This window comes from Panthera pardus, unplaced genomic scaffold (assembly GCF_024362965.1).
Source record: "Panthera pardus isolate Hobbes unplaced genomic scaffold, ASM2436296v1 HiC_scaffold_15, whole genome shotgun sequence".
NCBI classification, from domain to species: Eukaryota; Metazoa; Chordata; class Mammalia; order Carnivora; family Felidae; genus Panthera; species Panthera pardus.
Window position 1 is genome coordinate 74,879,349 of NW_026526710.1, and position 23,050 is coordinate 74,902,398.

General features: G+C 39.2%; 1 protein-coding gene across 1 annotated transcript in view; it reads left to right on the top strand.

The window, feature by feature from the left end:
• PHLPP1 (PH domain and leucine rich repeat protein phosphatase 1) overlaps nucleotides 1-23,050 on the top strand; it is a 212,597-nt gene that overhangs the window by 96,788 nt on the left and 92,759 nt on the right. The window contains exons 2-3 of the mRNA XM_019463835.2: nucleotides 7,069-7,265; nucleotides 13,869-13,994. Coding sequence (XP_019319380.2) covers nucleotides 7,069-7,265; nucleotides 13,869-13,994 — 323 coding nt within the window. The remainder of the gene's footprint in view (nucleotides 1-7,068; nucleotides 7,266-13,868; nucleotides 13,995-23,050) is intronic.

The following is a 23,050-nucleotide window of genomic DNA, read 5'->3' on the forward strand; positions in this document are numbered from 1 at the left end:
TTCTTCTAAACTTTGGATGATTGGGCTGCATTTGAAATAGTAACAGAAAATAAGTGAGGACTTTGTGGATTTTGTGTGTTACTCTGAGAAGGCTTAAAATAAAGCTCATCAGGTTTCCCATAGTTACCTATAGGTAAATTATAGGAATGGGCCAATTATGGGAGGTTTTGCGATTTTTTTTCTTGAGATCCCTAATAAGTTGGAAGGATGGTCATTATTTGAAATGGGTGAGTTTCAGACATTTCTGAGGCGACGTTTGTACACAATAAGTTTTAAGGTCCATTTTGGAACATCTGAATCTGGACTCAGTGTCTTTGGTGTGAACAACCTTGTAGGGGAAAAGGTAGGTAGCTAACTATTACGTACTGCAGTAGAGAGGAATTAGGAAATTGCTTTCCTCTTGGAATCTTTGTTTTTGTTATAAAACTTAAACGTTACGGACATGTGTTATAAAGTGGAACATCAACCCTAACCCCGCCTCCCAGAGAGAACTGCTGGGGATAAGCGTTTTGAATCACATTGGGTCTGAATGTGATGGTGTGGACATTGCTCTTTGTAACCTTCTCAAGTCATCTCAGCCAAAGTCTGTTCCTACCAGCAAAGGGAACAAACGTGTCGGGTCTTTTTTTTTTTTTTTTTAACTAGGAAAGTGGGGTAGTGGTGTGGATTATCCCCAAATCATTCATGCGTGAGTTTAGAATTCTTATTTTAGCATTTACTTATGAACGCATGCATGCCTCTTTGGAACTTCACAACCCTCCTAAGAAAAGCCTCTCACAGGGAAAACTTAGCTGGAGTGACGGAGCTGTCTAGCCTCATCACCCTGATTTCCACACCCACAGCAGTACGCATCACCTCTGACACAAGTCACAATTTTATCGAAAGGAGGGAGTGAGTATGGTTTTTCTTTTGCGAGCTGTTATGGGTATACTAGACCTTAGGCATTCTCAGACTTAATATTTAATCCTCCCAAGGCTTCCAAAGCCTCCTGATAAATAGTAATTTGTAATGATTCTGAGGCCTAAATTTGAATCAAGCGTACCATGAGGCCTGTTGCCCGTTGTTTCTGAGAAGTTCAGCTGTTTCTCCTCACTCGTGGTGTTTCATGCTTGAATGCTTGTTGCCTTATGACATTATCCTTTGTGGAGAAGGATGACAAAAATAAAGCCAGCTGGGAAAGCAGGTGACGAAAATTCTCCCGTCTACCAAAATGATGGTTTTTAGCCAGAAAATAGAAGTTGTAGGTAATTTGAGAATGTTGGATGTGGCTGAGGCTTAACAAACCTGCGGACCTGAACAAGTCTACCATGCACCATAATGGAAAGGACAACAAAAAGTTTGTGAAACCGTTACAGTGATTTTTCTAGCCAAGGAAAAAAATCGCTCATCCAATGAGAAAGAAAACTCAAGAGAATGTTGAAAAGGCTCTCAAGGTATGGTCTGATTCTGCACAGAGAGATGAGACTGCCATTTCAGGGAGGGAACAGATGGCAAAGACACTGACCTGACAGGTGAAGGTTGATTTGATGACATTTCTCAAATGCGTTTTCTTTGCCAAATGTGAAGTTAATAAGGGGAGGCTACACCAGCTAACCACGTATGGCTCCTGGAACGGAGCTGAAGACACACATAAAGCAGGGAAGGGTTATGTACTCTGTGAATTCAAGATTGTAATGAAACCCACCTTTGAAGAAAATACCTTCTCTAAATATACATCCCAAGAAGAGACGTGAGCAGCAGGTATTCTGACAACAAAGGAGTAATTTTGATGATGGAATGGAGGGAACTTTAAAGATGTCTGAGAGATGAATCAAGTTCCTTGTGAGGACAGGAAGTGAGGGAAGAAAGAGGGACGAGCGGGTATAAAGGCAGCACCTGCTCTCTCATTCATTCCTGGTTGCCTTTGTCATCCTTTTCCCAAATTGATGCACTTGCTTCCTTGGTCAAGGTTTATCAAGCAAATGCTGATGATCACCTGGTTGAAAAAACATTGTTAACCTAATGCTGTAACCCAGTGGGTCTCATGGTGGTCCTAGACCCACAGCATCAGCAGAATATCCCACCCCCACCTAGGATTACTGAATCAGAAACTCTGGGTAATGGAGCCCTGCAATCTGTTTTTAGCAAGCCTTCCAGGTGATTTTGGTGCATGCTGAAGTTTGAGGCCCTCCGCTGTAACTTGTCTTCCTTCATTCAGCATTTTCTTGTGGCATTTGAATTTAGTATCGCTTGTTATGTATTACGTAGAATGTATGTTGTAGTAATCATCTTCATTACTTCGACTTTTTGGATTTTTTTAAGTTCATGGTTAATTTTACTATAGTTTTATTTCGATTTTGCTTTGGTGGATTTTTTCAAAAATTATATTGGCTCTGTGTTTACAGCATCTATAAGAATATGAAGAGGTAGCTCACATTTTCCAGGTGCTGTTTTAATTAATATTATAAGGGAAATTGTAAGCTCCAGTGGTATTCAAGAATTTAGAGATTAGAGAAACGTTCAAGGCATGAGATTGCTCAGGGAAAAGAGTCTATGGTAATTTGGGGGCTACAAATAAACCTAATCGAATTGAGTAGCTGTCAGTAAGAAGCAAGATTTATTGGGCAGTTGACTTTATATATTTTGATCTGATACACAAATTAACCCTCCCCAAATCTATTTAGCAGCTGGTTGTCATTTCCATTAGCTAAAAGCAGCTAGTCTTAAATCTGTTTCAAAGCTCCTGCCAGCACGTCTCGCTGAGCCTGTTTAGCCTTTCAGCTGTGAGACCAAATTCCCAGGTGCCAGTTCAGTGCTCAGGTCTCTAGACCTTGTTATGGGCTGTTGAAATCCTTCTGCCAGCTCTTGAAATGACCCTAGGCAAGTAATTTAATTCAGTCTTTCTGTCACTGAAGGTAGTCAAGAAGGATTTAAGGATTTATATGCAATAAGAAACATGCTTTAGAGTTTCGTCAGTCTAAGCTCTAAAGGTAGAGAAGGTCAGGTGAGGGTTGAATGTTTTCACTTATTCCTGACCATTTCCAGCTCTAGGGGCATGGTAAATTCTTCCATTGGTTTTTATGCAGTGATCAGGCTCTCTTAGGTTTTGGTGCCGTATCATCATGAATACTAACGTTCTCTTAAGTTGCGGACGTCGTGATTGCTTTATATACTATTCTTATTCTTGTTTGTTAATATTTCTGATTACAGTAGACCTTTACTATTTGTACAAAGTTCTGTGGATTATTTTAGGGGAAAGTGGGTTATTAAAGTAATGCTATGTTTGGGTAAATAGAACTGACACCGACTTAGTAAAGTTGTATTAGTTATTGGCCCAAAACTTCATGGCTTCAAATACCACACATTTATTCTAGTTTCTCAGAATCGGGAATTCAGGAGCAGCTTAGCTGGGTGGTTGTGGCTCAAGTATCCTGAGGTCCGCCGTCGAGATGATTTGGGGGCAGCGGTTCCGTGGGCTTGCCTGGAGCTGGGGGATCTGCTTCCAATATGGCTCAGTCACGCGGCTGGTGAAAAGGGGCCTCACTTCCTTGCTGGCTGTTGGCCGGAAATTTCAGTGCCTCACCTTGTTGGCCTTTTCGTAGGGTCTCCAGAGTGTCCTTGTGACAGGGCAGCTGGTTTCTCCAGAGGGAGTGATCCTAGAGAGAGAGCAAGGAGGAGATTAGATGCCCTTTACGACCTGGTTTCAGAAGTTGCTTCACTTTTGCCACATTCTCTTTGTTAGAAGCCAGTCACTAAGTACTGTCCACATGCAAGAGGAGTGGAGTTAAGACTCCTCTCTTGAGGGGAAGAGTTTAAAAGAATTTTATGGAGTCTTTTTAAGCCACTGCAATGATAGACGTGGTTATATATTTCGCAAAGGCATGTAATTGGCAACAGCCAAATTTGTACTTATTTCTCTGCTGTTTCAACGGTCTTAGAGTTAAAACAGGTGTTTCTGTTACTCTGTAGATGTTCCTGAAAATTTTCCTGTTCTCCACAATTGTAAATGAGAAATAAAAGTTTATGGGAAAATGCAGTTGGAAGGGGGTAGGACTCTAAGTTCATGCATCTTTATAACCAAAATACTAACAAAAGTAACGATGGGGCTGCAGGAGCTAACCCAGGCAGCCCAGGCAGGCTGGAAGTTGAGTTGCCTTAAGGAATATTAAAAATGCACAGTAACAGAACAGTAGTAATGCTGTCTTGTGGGTGCAGAGACGGTGTATTTACTGTGGGTTTTTCCCTTTGCTGTTGAAAGTTAGAATTCTACCAATCTGGCTCCTTTTGCCTAGAGTAAATCTTTATGAACCAACATAATACAGCATGTTAAAATGACACCAGTCCTCTATTTACAATCATATGAGCTCATTGGTATTAATGAATCACATACTGTAGCAGAACAGACCGTAGTTTCCCTTAAATGAATAAATACTTTGAATCATTTATTTAGTAAAATTCTCTGCCGATAGATGAAACTGAAGTAGACTGCAGTAAACATTGCTGTGGTCAGGTCTCTATCTCAGCTTGAAATACTTGCTTTTGCTGTCTATCTTTCCTCCTGCGTCATGTAAGAAATGCCTTAAACCTGCAGGGAATTAGAGTAACATTTCTAAAGTAAAAGTTTTCACGACCGATCCAACTTTGAATTGGCAGGCATTGGTCACTTGGTGTTGTCAATATTTATTGGAGCATGGGACAGTTGGAATTCCTCCGAAATGAGAAGTTTGAGAGTTGGCAGAGAGAGAGAAAATAATTCCTATGTCATAGAATAAAGAAGTCTGACGCAAAGGAGGGTGCACGTGGCTGATTGCCTAAGTGTAGAGTCTTATTCATCTCCATATTCCCCGGAGCCCTGTTTGGTACACAGCAAGTCCCGAGGGCGTGTGTGATCTGGAACACCCAGGGAGGGAGCAGACAACAAGGATATTGAAATTCACTCAGAACAAGACAAGGAGGGGTTTGATTCAGGCTGGGATGTTTAGGGCTTTCCAAGGACAGACTGATCTTACCATTAGGCTCCAAGACTATTCAGGCACTTTGGGAATTTTTCTAACTAGAGAATAAAAAACCTATCTCTGTTGATGTGTCCATACTCTTCCTCTCTCTCTCTCTATATATATGTGTATGTGTGTGTGTGTATATATATATATATATATATATATATATATATATCTATCTCCAGGATATATAGTCCACTCTATCTGGTGATTTGTTCTGGGACTTTCTGTAGGATTTTTGTGGAGTTGGGAGAATTGAAGGGCTGTCTTTATGTACCCCTGTTGTCTTTTTCATTAATTTCTACTCACAGATCTACATAAATGTGACAGGTTAACATGTGTCCTCAAAGCCATTCTCAGATGGGGCTAAATAAAATGTCTCCTTTGCATTCATTAGTCTGTATGTAGGCTTGTGTGTGTGTGTGTGTGCCCATGCACACACATGTATACATATTTAGATCAGATCTCTCGTTAGCCTGTGTTACTTTATTACATTTGTGGAGATTGGAGTTTCGAAATCTAGTAATCTTGCGCTTCTTTCCGACAGGAAATGTCTGTCATGTAGAAAGGAGCTCTTAGCCTGGGAGTCTGAGCGTTTTCTTTCTGGGTGTAAATGAACTAGTACAGAAGGGGACAAGCGACTGACTGTGGTCTGATCCATCATTGGCAGCCTTTGGCAAGTCGTGTCTGATGTGAAGTCTCCTGGGCTTCCTATCTCTTTGTGGGGCATTAGCATCTGGTGACTGAACAATTCAGCGGGGCCCTCAGCTCCCTTGCGGGTGGCAGCTGTGTAGTTGTTTGCTGGGCACCAAGTTTAAATAGCTGAACCACTGTTACACTCCATGCTGGCCCGGCCCCAGCAAAATTATGTAGTGTGCAGTATCTATTTTATAAAACATTCTGATGTACCGGGAGAAAGAGGAAGTGAAATTCAAACCTGCTGGTTTTGTTATTTCTGCCCAAAGGTATGTATTGGGATGGTTCCAACACGCTGGATCTCTTGAGATCTATTTTTGGTGCTGGTGCTCTTTTCGTTTCCTTCTCCAGTAGGTATTAGACATCTACCAAAACTACTTGGTATTTATGTTAGTTCTTAATATTCATAAGAATATAATGTCTCTTGAATATGTTTCTTCTGCTAGCCTTTGGCAACTAGGCAAATTTCCAAGTAAATAGAACACTTCTGGCTTGGGTCCTATGCGAGGACACGTGTCTCTCATTAATTTATTTCTGAGAGTGGGTTTCGGTCCTCTTTGATACTATACATTCAATGTCTACAACTGGCAATGTTTTTCTCCTTGTTTATAACGCTGTGACACGTGAGTCACAGGAGTTCTCCCATCTAATTGATGGGACTTGTCTGCAAGTCATTCTGCCAGATTCATTTCCAGCTTGGAAATAAAGACTCTTAAGATCTTTCCCAGTGCCCTCTTTGTCTCCGAGGCTCAGTGCATCTCCCTGTGTCTCTGTCTTCCTGAGGCACAAGAGGCACCACTCACCAACCTTCATAGAATTGGCATTAAGTCTGTCTTTGAGGACTTAACCATTGCCACCAAGTAGTATTTTCTTATTAGAAAAGTTACTTATTTTCCATCTCCTTAATAGTACGTGTACATTGAGTCGGTGTAGAAGGAAGAATGTCATCAGTTAATTTCATTACAACAGATTAGTTTCATTAAATGCCAAATCTTGAAGGTTATTTTCCTATCTTGGTCTGTAATGTTTTCTTCTAAGTGTACTGACATTAACTCGAGCCATTTATAAAAATCTTGAAGTCATCCCTTTTTTAAATGTAAACAAAAATGGTGGAGGATATAGAAGAAAATAACACTTGGGTTATAACAAAGGAGTTAAAATGGTCATTTCCTTGGGTTTTAAGGAAAAAGCTCTTCTTCGCCCAAAATTAAAATGCACATGTGAAATAGATGTGGTAGTTCTTACCATAGTTGTATTACTGCACATTTCAGACTCTCTCGATTATAAATTAGGTCGTTGCCCATAATTATTCTCTGTGGTCCAGGTGGTTTATCTGGTATGCCAACGAGTTGAAAACTCATTTCTTTGGACTCAGATGTTTGCGTGTTTGTTTCAGGAAAACCCCACAGCACTGGTGGCTCTGAACGGATTCAGCTCTCAGGAATGTATAACGTCCGTAAAGGCAAAATGCAGTTGCCGGTGAACCGATGGGCCAGACGCCAAGTCATCCTGTGTGGGACCTGCCTGATGGTGTCATCTGTGAAAGACAGCTGGGCCGGAAAGATGCATGTTCTGCCTCTCATTGGTGGAAAAGTAAGTTTAAAATGAACAAAATGCTAACGGGTTCCCCAGTGTTATTAAGCTCACTTTGAGCCATTTCTGTAACACGGGGTCCATGGTTTTCACTCATCTGAGGTCTTACTCAATTCCTGTTTTGCTCCACCAGTGGGCATTGTTGAATGGTGGAGTTGTGGAAAATGGCCACGCATCGGCTCACGCGAGGCCCTGGTGACGATCACTTTATTGGTACATGCATCTTATTTACAGACCTGAAACAGAGCAACTAAAAGTCAGTGTTATATTTTAGGCTACAGATGAGAAGTTATTCTTTATTAGCAGACATCGCTTGATATCTTGAGTGTATCTTGTGTCGGATAGAATAATGATCCTTAAGTCCGGGGCTTAAGGATCATTCAAGCATTCTTACCAAAGGTTAGACTCTTTCTCTCTTGCATGAATCTTTGATCCAACTTTGCCCTACCTCTCTGTTTATTTTTGTTTAGTGACCAGTGAAGTTAGCATTTTTTAGTTTATCAGTTTAGCCATTCATAATTTTTGAAATTGAAATGTTACCTTGTTTCAGAGAAGAGCTGTGATATGGCTGATAGTTATTCCCAACATTGCTAGCTGCTTTTCTTTGGGCATGTCAATTATTTTATTCTTATCATTTATGAAATAGAACCAAATTGCTTGGGAAAATGTTACATTCTTTTTTTTGCCATGTCAATTTATTAATTCCCAAGTGTTGGTAGATGTATCATTACCATAATTATATGTTAGTATTTCCTGATTTTTAAATGATAGGATAATCTTTTAATAAATGGGAAGGCAAATTTGGATGAAGAAAAGGGTGTGTGAAAATTGGGGGCATATTAAGCAAATATTTTCTTTACTGTTTTCTTCCCTGAATGGGCATGGGAAAGACAGCAGAACGTGGAGGATATAAATAGAGGGGAAAATAAAAACACCACTTTTGTTGAAGTGAACTTTTTAAAATTGGCAAATATTTGATCTGTTTATTCCAGGGATTAGGAATGAATTAGGTAAAATCAGATGTGTGCAGTAGTAAATGCCATTATTATTCACTTGCTATGTAGCAAATTCATTCTTCATTCATAATTTAAAGTAGTCTCTCCTTATGTGAATAGCCCATGTCAGTTCCCTACCCGCCCCTCTGCTATTAGACAGTCTAATCCTAAGAAGACTAATACTTGATCATTTAAAAAAGATTCTGGCCAGGCTGCAAGGTACATTTAGATCTATTTCAGTCATCTATTTTGAAGCCATTACTTAACTTTTGTCTGAGCATTGAAGAGTTACTGGTGTCTTATTACTGAAGATTTTGTCCTTTGGATTGAATTCTGAAAAATTGGTCATTGTTACTACTCCAATAGGTCATCATTAAAAATGCATATTTGATGTTTGATGCCCTGTTAGGTCAACAGTCTATTTCTTTCTTCTCTATGATGTTAGGTGTTTGCTTAGGCAAATTTAATATAACTATTTATTAAATAACCTCTGTGGGGAAGCCACTTTGCTTGGTGCCCCAGAAATACCAAGATGGATAAGTCATCATCCCTGCCTTTGAATTGCTTATAATTTACTATCCGGAGACGAAGGATGGACACTATAAAATCTGCTCTAAGAGAGATGCAAAAAAGTAGTGCAGAGAGATTACATTTTGTTCTGGGGGAATCAGGGAATTCTGTGATGAAGGAGGTAGCAATTATGGTGGAACTTGAAGGGTGAAAAATCTTTTGACATATGAAGGAGATGGCCAGAAAGATTATTGTGCTCAGAGAAGCTGAGGCAGGAAAGTAGTGGAATGTTCAGATAAGGTTCAGAAGATCAAGTTATAATTAGCATTTTCATTCAGGGCTAGAGACTTGTCTTGTTTCCCAGGCCTGTTATTGGATGGACTTCTACCATTGAATGAATTGAAATGGCTTCCTTTTCTCACAGACAAACCTTGTAAAACCTGTTTTGTACTATGCCTTTAAAAATAATTGAGTATGTCGAAAAACAGTCTTTTAAAACCTGTTGACCGAGTTAGGGAAAAATAACTCACTCTTTGCCGTCTGAGTTTTCATTAATGTGTATCTGTTCCTTTTTTCATTCTGCTCATTCCGTTTTATTCTGTTGAAGGAAAAGCTAAGAGTAAATGGAAGGTTTTTGGTTTTGTTTTTAAAATATTTATGAAGCAGAGCTAGAAATGAAGTGTGAGATAGATTGGCCATAACCTAGCAATAATTGCTGATAAATCAAACACAACACTACTTGAGCATGATCATTAATTCACATTTTCAAATGTCGAATTCCAAATATAAAGCTAAATGAAGCACTCTTAAAATTTCATTGTTGGGGAAAATTATTTAATAGATAAGTTTCTATTCATTGTGCAAGTATTACATTATATTTAATTTATCCTGTAGAATTTAACATCGGTTTTTAGATGTAACATTTTAATATTTTACTTAATATTTGTTAAATTATGATGCATAATAAATTGAATAACCATTTACCTACTGCTATTCAGTTTAGGAATCACAGCCATATAAACACCAATGTTTTCTACCTGTGTTCTCTTTACATCTGCCCCACTGGTATCCCCCAACCCCAAAGGTATCCACCCATTGTCCTAGAATATGTATTCATCATTTTCTTTTTTAAAATAAGTTTTATGATGTAACTATGTTTTGCTTGTTTTTGATCTGAATGAAATTGGTATCATACCATGTGTGGGCTTCTGTGATTGAATTTTTTCACTCAGTATTATGTTTCATAATAAGATTCTATGTTGCTTTCTGTATGTGGTTTTCATTTCTGTATAACGTTTCCCTCTGTAAGTGTTCTAAATTCTCATAATTTCTTAAGTAATTTTCCTGTTGGACATTGGGTTGCTTCTAGTTTTTTGTCATTATAAATGATTCTGCCAAAATGGGCTTATGTTGATATACCTCCTGGTACACAAGTAGCTTTTCTAGGACAGTAGTTCTCAGAGGTACTGTGCCCAAAGGGGACATTGGATAATATGTGCAAGTGTTTTGATTGTGAAGTGATTGAACAGTCAACGTATCAGTTGATGTAAGCTAAATTGTGCTATGGTGACAAATCCCCCCCAGATGTCAGTGACTTAAATTTTCTCATTCCACTAAAAGTCCACTGTAGATTGGTAGAGATTTCTTTTTTCACATAACTGTACAGGGACCCAGCCTGCTCTGCTCCCTTGTAACATTTGGAACATGCAACCTTCCTTTGGTGCTTAAGCAAGGGAAGAGGTAACTGGAGAGTCATAAACTGGCTTTTGTATATTTGGATGCAGAAGTGGCACATGCCACTTCTGCTCGTGGCTCATTGGCCAGAACTAGTCACATGACTTCACCTTGACTGCGGAAAGTCTGGGAAACGTGGAAAGTAGAGTGTTTGGTTAATACCAATATATTTGGTGCAAGGGGACACTATCGGCCTTTACAGGGCAGGGGCTCAGTGAAAAAAAAAGTCACACGAAGTATTAGACAGTCCTGCACAATGTACAATGAACTGTTTAATTCAAAATCCTTAAAATAAACTACTTCCTTGAGAAATACTGCTCTTAGATACACATTTAGGGGTGCAGTTACTGGACTATAGGGCATATGCACATGCTACAAGATGATGTCAAATTGCTTTTCAAAGTTGTTGTACCATTTTACACTCACATCAGTGTACAAGTGTTCCTGTTTCTCTGCATCTTCACCAAACTTTATGGAGGTATAATCGACAGACATTAAACTGCACATTTTGATGATAATTTGATAACAGTATAGCTAGCTAAACACACCCATTCAACCATCACCACAGTGAATAAGAATGATCATATCACCCTTGAAAGTTTCCTTGTCCTCCTTTTATCCCCCTTCCTTCCACTCTTTTCCTCATCCTCCAGAAATCACTGGTCTAATTTCTGTCTATATTGATTAGCTTAAGTCCCATTAAAAAATATTTTGTCTTTAGTGTATAGAAATACAGCTGGCTTTTGAGTATTGATTTTATATTCATCCACTTGGCTAAATTTTCTTATTTATTCTAATATACTGTCTATAGAATCTTTGGAGTGTACTATGTAGCTAATCATGTAATATTCAAATAATGACAATTTTTTTCTTCTTTAATACATATTTGTGTCTTACTGTAATGGCCAGGACTCTAGTATAGTATTGAGTAGAAACAGTAGATACTTGTCTTCTCAGTGATCTTAAAGAGAGTGGTATATCATCATTAACACTGAAGTTTGCCTTAGATGTTTGATAAATACACTTTGTCAGCTTGAGTTGTTATTTGTGTTCTTAGTTTGCTGGGAGTTTTTATCATGAATGATGAATGGGTGGTGAATGTTACCAAATGCTTTTTCTGCAGCTGTGGGGATGATCATATGGTCTTCTCCTCCTCGTCCTCCTCCTCCTCGTCCTCCTCGTCCTCCTCATCCTCCTTCTTTTTTTAATGTTTATTTATTTTATTTTTGAGAGAGACAGAGACAGGATGCTAGTGGTTTAGGGGCAGAGAGAGAGGGAGACACAGAGTCCAAAGCTGGCTCTAGGCTCCGAGCTGTCAGCACAGAGCCCAACACGGGGCTCGAACCCATGAGCTGTGAGATCATGATCTGAGCCAAAGTCGGACACTTAACCAACTGAGCCACCCAGGCGCCCCTGGTTTTCTTCTTTAATTTGTTAATGTGATTAACGATTTTATAGTTCCAATAATGTTAAATCATCTTGCCTTTCCTGAGGTAAATCCAATTTGTTTTTGATATAGTTTTTTTCCTTCTGTATTTCTGGATTGTGATGCAACATTTTGTTCAAGATAAGTGTTCATAACTGAGACTCGCCTATAATTATTTTTTTCTGTTACTACTCTGATCTGTTTTTGGTTATAGAATAATTTGTGGTATTTTTCTTCATTTTTTGTTGGGTGGATGAGTTTGCACAAATTTGGAATGTTCTCTTTCTTGGAACTTTGATAGAATTCATCTATAAAATGATATGGGCCTGATATTTCTTGGGGAAAAGTTTGTTTATTCAGTTTCTTAAATGATTATAGGACTATGTAGGCCTTCGGTTTTTTTTCTTTCTTGATTTAGTGTTAGTAAAATGTATTTTTCTGAGATTTTGCCACAGAATTGTTTATAATGTTCTTTTTAATCTCTGCTTAATCTGTAGGCCTATCTCTCTTTTCATTATTAATGTTATTAATGTCTGTCTTCAGCTGATATCATGAACTAATATCTGTTGACATTTACTTTGTTATTAGCCTTTTCAAAGAACCAGTATTTTGTTAATGTTCATGTTCTCTGTTGTATATTTGGTTTTCATGACATTAATTTCTGCTTTTTGATGTCACCTTTATTATGGCTTGAATTTATTCAGTTTTTGGTTTGGTATTTTTCCCCCTAAGTTCTTGAGACATGTATCAATCAAAATAATTTTCTGCCTTCTTTTCTAATGTGAGTATTTAAAATTATAAATGTTCCCCTATGTACTGCTTTTGTTGCATTCCATAAATTTTGATATGTATTTTTTTAATCGTTCAGTTCTAAGACTATCTAAATTTCTATTATTTTTTTTTTTTTTACTTAGTTGTTTGGAAGTGTGTTACTAGTTTTCTAAGTACACTTGGATTTTATTTTATTTTTAAAAAAATTTTTTTTAATGTCTTTATTTATTTTTGAGACAGAGAAAGACAGAGCATGAACAGGGGAGGGGCAGAGAGAGAGGGAGGCACAGAATCCAAAGCAGGCTCCAGGCTCTGAGCTGTCAGCACAGAGCCCGACGCGGGGCTCAAACTCACAGACTGTGAGATCATGACCTGAGCTGAAGTTGGACGCTTAACCGACTGAGCCACCCAGACACCCCAGTACACTTGGATTTTGAATGGAATTTTTATTATTGACATCTAACTTTTAATTGCCTTTTGGTCCCAGAACATAGTCTGTGATACTGATCTTTTTGAAAATTCTTACTCTTTATGACTTGTGATCAGTTTTGTAACTGCAGCATAGGAGCTTGTGGAATACCATGTTACTTTATTGTCTGGACTTTTCCTGCTTAGGAAGCATTTACTGGGAGTGGAAATTTGATTTGACTGTATCGCTGCCTTATTAGGACTTGAAAGTTCTTATGGTAGAGTTTTCTTTCATGTTAAACTCAATCTCACGTTAAATTTTTAAAAACTTAACACGCTTGAAGACCTCTTTTTAAAAAAGGTTGTAATGCAGACTAATACAAAAGTCGCTCAAAGTAAAAATCCTTCTGCAGTAAAAATCCTTAAGTCTTAAGTAAAACTCCTCCCAAAGGAAGGAAGAACCCCAGCAGCCTATTGTGAGGATATAGAAAGATAAGAAAGGGTGTCTGTTCCAATCTAAACAGGAAGAAGAGAATTTGACTACTGTGGGGAAATCTAAAGAAGATAAAACTCCCCATTTTCGATTTCCTTGTAATTCAAGTTGGTTAGTCAGACTCGGGAACTTACGTGTTTTAGGTATTAAGAGGAACATATATGGGGAAAGATGCAAATCTGTGTAGGCTCACTGACCTAAGGTATGGTTAATGAACTATGTAAATGGTCTGCTTTCCTGATGCGTTTTTGTCTCTGTTTTTATAGGTAGAAGAAGTGAAAAAGCACCAGCACTGTTTAGCATTTAGCTCCTCTGGACCCCAAAGCCAGACTTACTACATTTGTTTTGATACATTCACAGAGTATTTAAGGTGGCTTCGACAAGTCTCCAAGGTAAGTGCTTACCCAAGAATATTTTTCAGCTTCTAGCTGGCTAGAGTTGCTTTCTGCTTTACCCAGTTCCAGAGTATAGTGTTATACTTAATATTTTTTTTAGTTTTCTGAAAGCTCATTTTGGCTGAAAAGTAGCCAACTGAAAAATTTTTAAATTGTGCTTCATTTACTGGGTTCTGTTTATCCCTAAAAAAAAAAAAAAAAAAAGAAGAAGAACTCAGTGGGTAGACTGGCATTACTATCTTAATGTTGTAGATAAAGAACGTAGACTAAGAATATTTAAGGGACTGGCCCAGGGTCGGACAACTGCAAAACCACAAAATACCCAGAGAAGTGTTACAAATTTCCCCTCTTCCTCTATTTTTTCATTTAAGTGGTTTAATCTGTGCCACTCCCTTTCACCTGTCCAACTTCTGCCTTTCAAATGGCTTAATTTCTTTTCACATCGTCATTTTCTTGACTGTTTAATAGTCTCCTACTTAAATGAGATCACCATGACCTGTGAAACAGTATACCTGTGTGTGTGTGTGTGTGTGTGTGTGTGTGTGTGTGTGTGTGTGTGTGTGTAATGGAAGCCAGAATAAATGCTGGTATTTCAGGTACTCTGTGTGAAGATGATTTTTACATCACATTTATAGAATTATGTGTAAAATGGGTGGGTTGCAGTACTTTGTGCCTTGGTTTTGGGTGTGTTTATGAAATGATGAAACCTCTCTTGGGTGTAGAAACATTACACTGGAATTTGCTTTCATATTTTTAAATTTATAATCCAGTTTGCTATCCAAGTTCAGTGTGATCCCAACTGCTGTATGATGTAATTGTTTATCAAGTGAATGAATAGGGAATAACTTTGTCAACAGTTAACAGAAAATTCGAGAATAATGTCTAGAAAGACTTCTTGAAATACTGGCTACATGTGAATTGTCAAGTAAAAGCTATGTTGTCTGATGACGCAATGCACTTAAGAACATTAGTGCTTCCTCCTTTTAGAGAAGAAGCGATGGGCAGAATGCAGATTGATAGGGACTCGGAAGATTCTCCCAACCTGGTTGGCCAGTGGAGGTTCTAATTGCATAGGGCAGCATCCTGCTAGAGAAAATGGGAGGGATGACGCTTCTTTCGGCATGCCTGTAGAATTAATGTGCTATTAGAGGCAATGAATACATCTGCATGGTCGTTTTAAAATTACTTTTGTGGTCGCAAATGTGAGGAGACAAATATTAAATAATACTGTGCTTTTACATTTAAATTGTTACATGGGTTCAAAGCAGTAAGTCAACGGCCTACACTCTGTTTTATTCGGAATAAAATGCCAAACTGTGGTCAAAGTACATTGAATTTTTTTTCTGTATGGAGATGTTGATTGATGGACGTGTTTATTTTAAATGTTTATTTTTGAGAGAGAGCCCATGTGCACGCGTGGGGGAAGGGCGACGTGGAGACAGGGGGTCGAGAGCAGGCTCTGTGCTGGCAGCAGTGAGCGAGATGTGGGGCTTGAACTCGTGAACTGTGAGATCGTGACCTGAGCCACCCAGGCACCCTGAGATGTTGATTTTTTTAAATAAACTTTTTATTTTGGAATAATTTTCTATTTAGCGAAAAGTTATACAGATAGTACAGGGAGTTTCCATGTGGCCCCACCCAGTTTCCCAGAGATCTTACGTTACCATGACAGAGTTGTCAAAACTAAGAAACCAACATTAACACGTTACTCTGATCTAAACTTCAAAATTTATTTGGATTTTACTGGCTTTTTCATTAGTGTTTTTTACTAGCATTTTTCATTCTCCTGTCCCAGGATTTAGTCCAGAGTACCACATTTCATTTGATTGTCATGTCTCCTTTTTCTCCTCTGGTCTGTGGCAGTTTTTCAGTCTTTCAGTGGTTCATATGACCTTGACACTTTTGAAGAGTGTTGGTCAGGTATTTCCTATAATGTCCTATGTGGAGATGCTTTGACCTTTTAAACCAAATGCAGTGTCATAGTCAGCTGCTTTACATTCTTTTTGGAACAAGTCAGAGGTATAAATTCTTAAACATGGATAAGGATGTGAGTAAACAGGTAAATTATCAAGGTTACCAATGACAATTGTTTTGATTAAAACAATAATAACAAAAAGATTCATAGGTATTGAGTTTAATTAACATCCACCCAACTGATAAGTCACTGTTCTAAAGATAGCCAGCATTTATGAAGCACCTTCTGTAGTCAAGTATGTGTTTTATGCACTGGGATATATAGCAAAGAACAAGTCTAATTCCTCTCTCTCGGTAGCACTTACATTGGGGAAACAGATGATAAATAAGCAAACAGACAAGAAAGAAAACATCAAATAATCACAGAGCTATAATACAAGTTATAATGACAAAGAATGATGAAGAATAACTTTTTTTTTTAATGTTTATTTATTTATTTTGAGAGTGTGTGCACATGAGCAGGAGAGGGGCAGAGAGAGGGGGAGAGAGAGAATCCCGAGCAGGCTCTATGCTGTTAACTCAGAGCCCCACGTGGGACTTGATCCCATGAACTGTGAGATCATGCCCTGAGCCAAAATCAAGAGTCGGACTCTTACTTCCTAAGCCTCCAAGGCGCCCCTAAACTGGAACTTCAATGAAAAGAAGTATCCAATTATTTGAAGACCTGGTGGGAGGAGCTTTCCAGGTAGTTGGAAAAGATGGTGTGAAAGTCCTAATACTAGAAAAAGGGACATGATGTCAGGGAAGGCAGGGATTTTAGGTTCCAAAACAGGGTAAAGACTCTGGACTATATGATTGGCATAATGGCAAGCCATTTGAAAGACTTCTCTTTCAGAAAGTTACATAATCTGACACTGGCTGCTGTGTAGTGAATGGATTATGGAGGACAAGAAGAGAAGCAAGGGGTGGGGTCTGACTGGCAGGAGGCTCTTGTGGTATTTTCCAGGTAAGAGGTGAAAGGAGAGATGGAGAGAAGTGGATAGATGCATTTGGGGATGTGTTTTGAAGATTGAGAGACAGGATTACTGATAATTACATGCAAAGCATGAGGAAAATTTTGGGATAGAAAAATGCCTTCTAGGTTCTTGATTTGAATTGCTAGGTAAATTGTAGACTCATTGAGAAACCACAGCACTAATTAGACTATATATGCACCTTTAAAGCAATGGAAAAATACAGTTTTTAACCTCCAAGAGTTTGTTTCTAGAGAGACAGCAAAGAAGTGAAATGAAAGAGAGACAGCAAAGAAGTGAAATGAAATGAAAGTGAAATGAAACTAGAATGAAAGATTATGAAATGCCTCTTAGAAGAGGTGTGGAAATTGTTGATTTCTAACTGGCAACTGTAAATGTCATATGTTTGACTCTCTGCTGTTGCTGGGTGGCTGACATGCCATCTTCATAGGATAGTGTATTTGTAACAAGGTACTGTCTCTGATTATCCAAACCATGAATAGATGCACCCATCAGGACTCTCATAGGAGAGGCGGGGGTTGGGGGAGAATTGTGGCCCAGGATACATGATGGTGGCAGGGTGAAGTGTTGGTGTGAGTCTTCCTCTTCCACTGATTACTACATTGCCATTAGAAAGTGTTTGATATGTAATGTAGCTACAAGAGAAGATAATTCACAAGCATATCCATCCACAACAAGACTCAGCTTACATCTCACACAAGTGTCTGTGAGTGCTTCCAGGAGGGTGGGGGGGGGGGGTGGAATTTAATTACCTTAAGTTACTAGTGTTAACAAGTAGTTAACTAGTAGTTAACTGGTATTAACTAGAATGAATTTGAATTAGAACCTTAACCTCCTTTCCTTTCAGAAAGGCTCTCAGTGTTTGGAGAAGTCAAATGGTGTGGGAATAAGGAATTTAGGTTTCAAACTAAGGTAGACACGGGTTCCACCATTCACGGACTCGGTCACTGTAAGTTTCTAAATTTTAGGCTTTCTCATTTGATAAAGGGATTAGCAATAGTACCTCCTAGGGCTTACGTCAGAGGTGGACATGATAGTCTTATACCAACACATAGTAATTCTAACTTTGTGTGTGTGTGTGTGTGTGTGTGTGTATGTATGAGAGTGACTGACTAAATACAGAAATAAAATAATTTTATGGCCATCATTCCTGCTGTTACCATTGATTGGCCAATCTTTTTTTTTTTTTTTTTTAAGTTTATTTATTGATTTTTGTGAGAGGGTGAGTGAGCAAGCAGGGGAGGGGCAGAGAGAGAGAATCCCAAGCAGGTCCCATGCTGTCAGCACTGAGCACAACATGGGTCTCGAACCCACGAACTGCGAGATGATGACACAAGCTGAGACCAAGAGTTGGGTGCTTAACTCACTGAGCCACCCAGGTGCCCCCCCAGACAATCTTTTTATTTAAAAAAAAAAAATCTTTTTTAAATTTTTTTTTTTTTTCAACGTTTTTAATTTATTTTTGGGACAGAGAGAGACAGAGCATGAACGGGGGAGGGGCAGAGAGAGAGGGAGACACAGAATCGGAAACAGGCTCCAGGCTCCGAGCCATCGGCCCAGAGCCTGACGCGGGGCTCGAACTCACGGACCGCGAGATCGTGACCTGGCTGAAGTCGGAGGCTTAACCGACTGCGCCACCCAGGCGCCCCCAAAAAAAATCTTTTTTAATGTTTATTTTTGAGAGAGAGAGACAGAGTGTGAGTGGGGGAGGCGCAGAGAGAATGGGACACACAGAATCCGAAGCAGGCTCTAGGCTCTGAGCTGTCAGCACAGAGCCCAACGTGGGGCTCAGATTCACAAACTGCGAGATCATGACCTGAGCCGAAGTTGAACGCTTAACTAACTGAACCACCCAGGCGCCCCCAGACAATCTTTTTAAAGTATTATTTGTTTTTATGTATATTTTAAGGAGATAAAGACACACATATGCTTGCTTTATCTGAACAAAGGACCTTCTGCTGTTCTTGACACCAACAGGAGCCTTTTGGGGTTAACACAATTGAGGATGGCAGACATCGGAAAGAAAGATTTCTTCCTGAAAAGTCAGGGGTCAGGGACAAAGGGCAGAACATCTTAGTAAATGCAGATTTTAGATACAGTGTCTTTCCTTTCTCTAGTCTTACAAACCAGATACACGTTTTTAGAAGTTGTTAGGGTTAGTGAATGGAAGGAGAAGTCAGTTGTAAGGGGCTGGTTGAAGAGGGTAGATATTATAGAAGAAATCAGTGTGAGAACCCCCTATTCGGATATGAATTGCATGTAAGACAGGGCCATGCTCTTCTTTAAGCTTCGAATGTGGAGGAGAGTCCTGTGAGCATATCTTCTGCTTTAATTCAGCATCCTGGGAGAGTAGGTTGGGGCTGCTGGAAGAAGGATGATGCAGAAGCTCGATCCGTTGGGGCATATGTGCTTGTGGGGAATTTGGCATGGTCAAGGGTGACTCATAATGGAGGTTATGAGAGGTATTGCTCATGTCTGGAGGTATTAGGAAGTTCTACAGCTTAGTCATGTTCAGGGTTACTATGGAGATTTTCTTCTTTTTCTTTTCTTTTCTTTTTTCTTATTGAGAAACAAAGCCTTCACAGAATGGATTGTCTTTACATCCTGATGTTTAAATGAGATTCATTTTGAGAAGGATATGAAAGAAAAACAAACCAAGAACAGAAAGAAATATCTACATTTCTGATTTTTTAAAAAATGTTTATTGATTTGTTTTGAGAGAGACTGAGAGACAGCGGAGGAGGGACAGAGAGAGGAAGAGAGAGAATCCCAAGCAGTGTCCATGCAGTCAGCACAGACCCTGATGTGGGGCTCGATCCCACCAACCGTGAGATCATGACCTCAGCCAAAATTAACCGAGCCCCCCAGGCGCCCCCCATCGTAACCATTTCTAAGTGTCCAGCTCATTGGTAGTAAGTCCATTCACATTGTTGTGCAGCCATCGCCACCATCCGTTTCCAGAATTTTTCTCATCTTGCGACATTGAAACTGTACCCGTTATGACCTGAGCCAACATCAAGAGTCAGATGCTTAACCGACTGAGCCACCCACGTACCCCCAAGTTTCTGAGTTTTAATGACCATCCTCACCTCAGTCTGAGTAGGAGGACAAAGAGAACCAATTCCAATGATTTTTAAATTAAAATGAATTAGATAATTAATTTAAAAGGAAAATTCTTTATTTTCACCTTATGCTTCTGGATCTTAGCTAAAAGAGACATATTCATCTTTGTTCTAATTTGTTTGATTTGGGGAACATTTATAAAAGATTATTAATTAGAAATGTTCTACCAAGATAGGCCCTTATATACTTAATATTTTTAAAACTTAGCACTTGGTATTGCTTGCAAAAATAACACCCAAGGCAGTCCCAATAGAGTTTTTATTTGGGGTGGGTGTTAGCAGCAGATACCATGAAGAAAACGACTCCTTTGGGAGGATGACAATATTGATTATAAAATCATCCCTAAAATATTAATGCACAACATGCTTTAAAAATTCAGTAAACATCCTGTTGTAACATCCTGTTGTATGCAGTGTAAAAAAAGGGCTCTGTTTGCTCAGCATGGGTACACGTAGCCAGCACGTTTTCTGAGTGGGGAAGAAGGCTGAAGGGTGGTAGCCGAGGGAAGAATAGGAATTTGGAAGAGCTCCTGTGAAATGTACGAGTGACATTGCAGAAATGCTGACCTTGATGCCCATCTCTGTGGCCCGCTTTTTGGAGCATGTTAGTTTTAGACATGTTGATTAATCCTGTGACTTCTTTTCAAAGTTAGTTTCTATACACATCTACAGCCTAAGCATACTAACTCTTTAATTATGCCGTAGTCACTTCTGCAACACTGTTCCACCTTAAAGTCTGTTTCTCCATTTCAAGGAAGATTTTGAAAAGGGGGATTCAGATCACTGATTTGGTGGTGTTCGTGAATGTGTTTTTTACTTTTTATTATGGAAAATGTCAAACATTTAGAAGTAGAGACAATAGTAGAGTAACACCCACATACCTGTGACCCAGATTCCACAATTATCAATCGTGACCACTTGTGTTGCATGTGTATGTTATATGGTCCATCGCTGTAAATTCATGCCCCATAAGGCCCCAGGTGTCTCTCCTTGTCAGTGGCTAGCAGTTGCCGGTGACTATGGCTATCACAGTGCCCCTCTCTCCTATCCTTCTTCCACCGTGAACCATAGTATTTTAATTCTAGGCCTCTTGTTTTTCTTTTCTTTAAGTCACTGTGGTGAACCTTTGGTTCCTTGATATGTTGGGTTCACTCTTAATATGCATGGTGTAGGCAAGTCGGGGCCACGCGTCATGCTGAATTAAAGATCACAAGAAGTGATGAGTAAATATCACCCTTTAAATAAAAATAACGTATATGGTGAATCACAAATGAACTTTTTCTTTCACGTGCTTAAAGGGAATGTTTTATTGTCCGGGTTTCACTCAAAGAATACTTCATTAACTACTTGAGTCAGATTACTCTAGTGTAATGGGATTAAGGTTTCCAGTATGGAGATTTGTGTCATGAGACCTAGCTGCAAGGAGCCCTATAAGAGTAGTCACCTTGTACACACCATCTGAAGTGTAGGTTAGGGGATGTGCTGCTTTTTTGTCCTCATGATTTGCCACCTTTCTTTTAGGGATGTAACTGTAGTTGCTTCCATTGGGATCATAATGGTAAGAGGCTTTGTTCTCAGTACGGTTCTGCTAAGGAGTCCAGGGCTTAACGGCATGTTTTTGGAAACTCTCACTTCACATTTTATGCCCATTTTTTAGATAGAGCATTTAGGGCCATTTGACCAAGAATAATTTAGTAGATGTGTGGTAGAATCTTAAGTGAAACCAAGTGACATGGGTTTTAGTTTCTAATATGTCCCTGCATCCCACGGAGATTGCTCTCATACAAACTCTGTAGTGAAGAGATGAGAAAAGTTTGGAAATCCAATATATGAGCTATTTGGGTACAGGAAGTCTTCAAGGAGGTAATGGGCAAATTGAGTTTTGAAGGACGAATAGGAGTTCACCACAAAGACAACAGGGAAGGGCATTAAAATTTTTTTTTAACATTTATCTTTGAGAGAGAGAGAGACACACAGAGTGTGAGTGGGGGAGGGGCAGAGAGAGAGGGAGACACAGAATCTCAAGCAGGATCCAGACTCTGAGGTGTCAGCACAGAGACCAACACGGGGCTCGAACTCCCAAACCGTGAAATCACGACCTGAGCTGAAGTTGGACGCTTAACCGACTGAGCCACCCAAGGGAAGGGCATATAAAGGAGAGGTATAAATGGGGCATCTGCATGGCTCGGTTGGTTGAGCATCCAACTCTTGATTTTGGCTCAGGTCATGATCCCAGGGTCGTGGGATCGAGCCTGGTGTCAGGCTCCTTGCAGAATGTAGAACCAGCTTAGGATTCTGTCTCTCTGTCTCCCTCTACCCCTCTCCCCCACTTGAACTCTCTCTCTCTCTCTCTCTCTCTCTCTCTCTCTCTCTCTCTCTCAAATTAAAAAACAAAAACAAGGAGAGGTGTCAAGTATGTACAAAGGCACAACTGTGTAAAATGTGAAAATGTAGCCATATCTCAGGTGTCTGACAGTGTGAAAAAGGGAAAGAAACAGAAGCTAGATAAAGTAAAAAAAAAAGTGCTGGTCAGTCTGCCTTGTTTCCTGCTAGTTCCATGTCGTTTCCTGGGGAAATTGATCATGAGTTATTAAATATTATAACTAACTTTCCAACATAGTAATGGATTTGTTACATAAAAGTTCACATTTTTCAATCTTTCTTTATTATAGATATGATGAGCAGCAGTTTATGACATTGGGGAACTTAGAAATTCTGCTTTGAATTTAAGCTGAGGGTGAAATATTTTGGGTTCCATTAAATTTTGATTTTGCAATACATAATACTGTGATGAAGTTAGTAAAAATATTAAACTTATCTCTTTGTGGTTATAAATATGCTTCGTCTTATTTCCACATTGCTGATCCTGTCTATTCTTTTTTCTCCTGTGGCAACTATGGGTTCTGAATCCCAGTTAATATATTCCTAAAGAAGGGTTTTTTTCCCTTGAGTTCTGAGTCATTTCAGTTTAAAGCCATTTAAT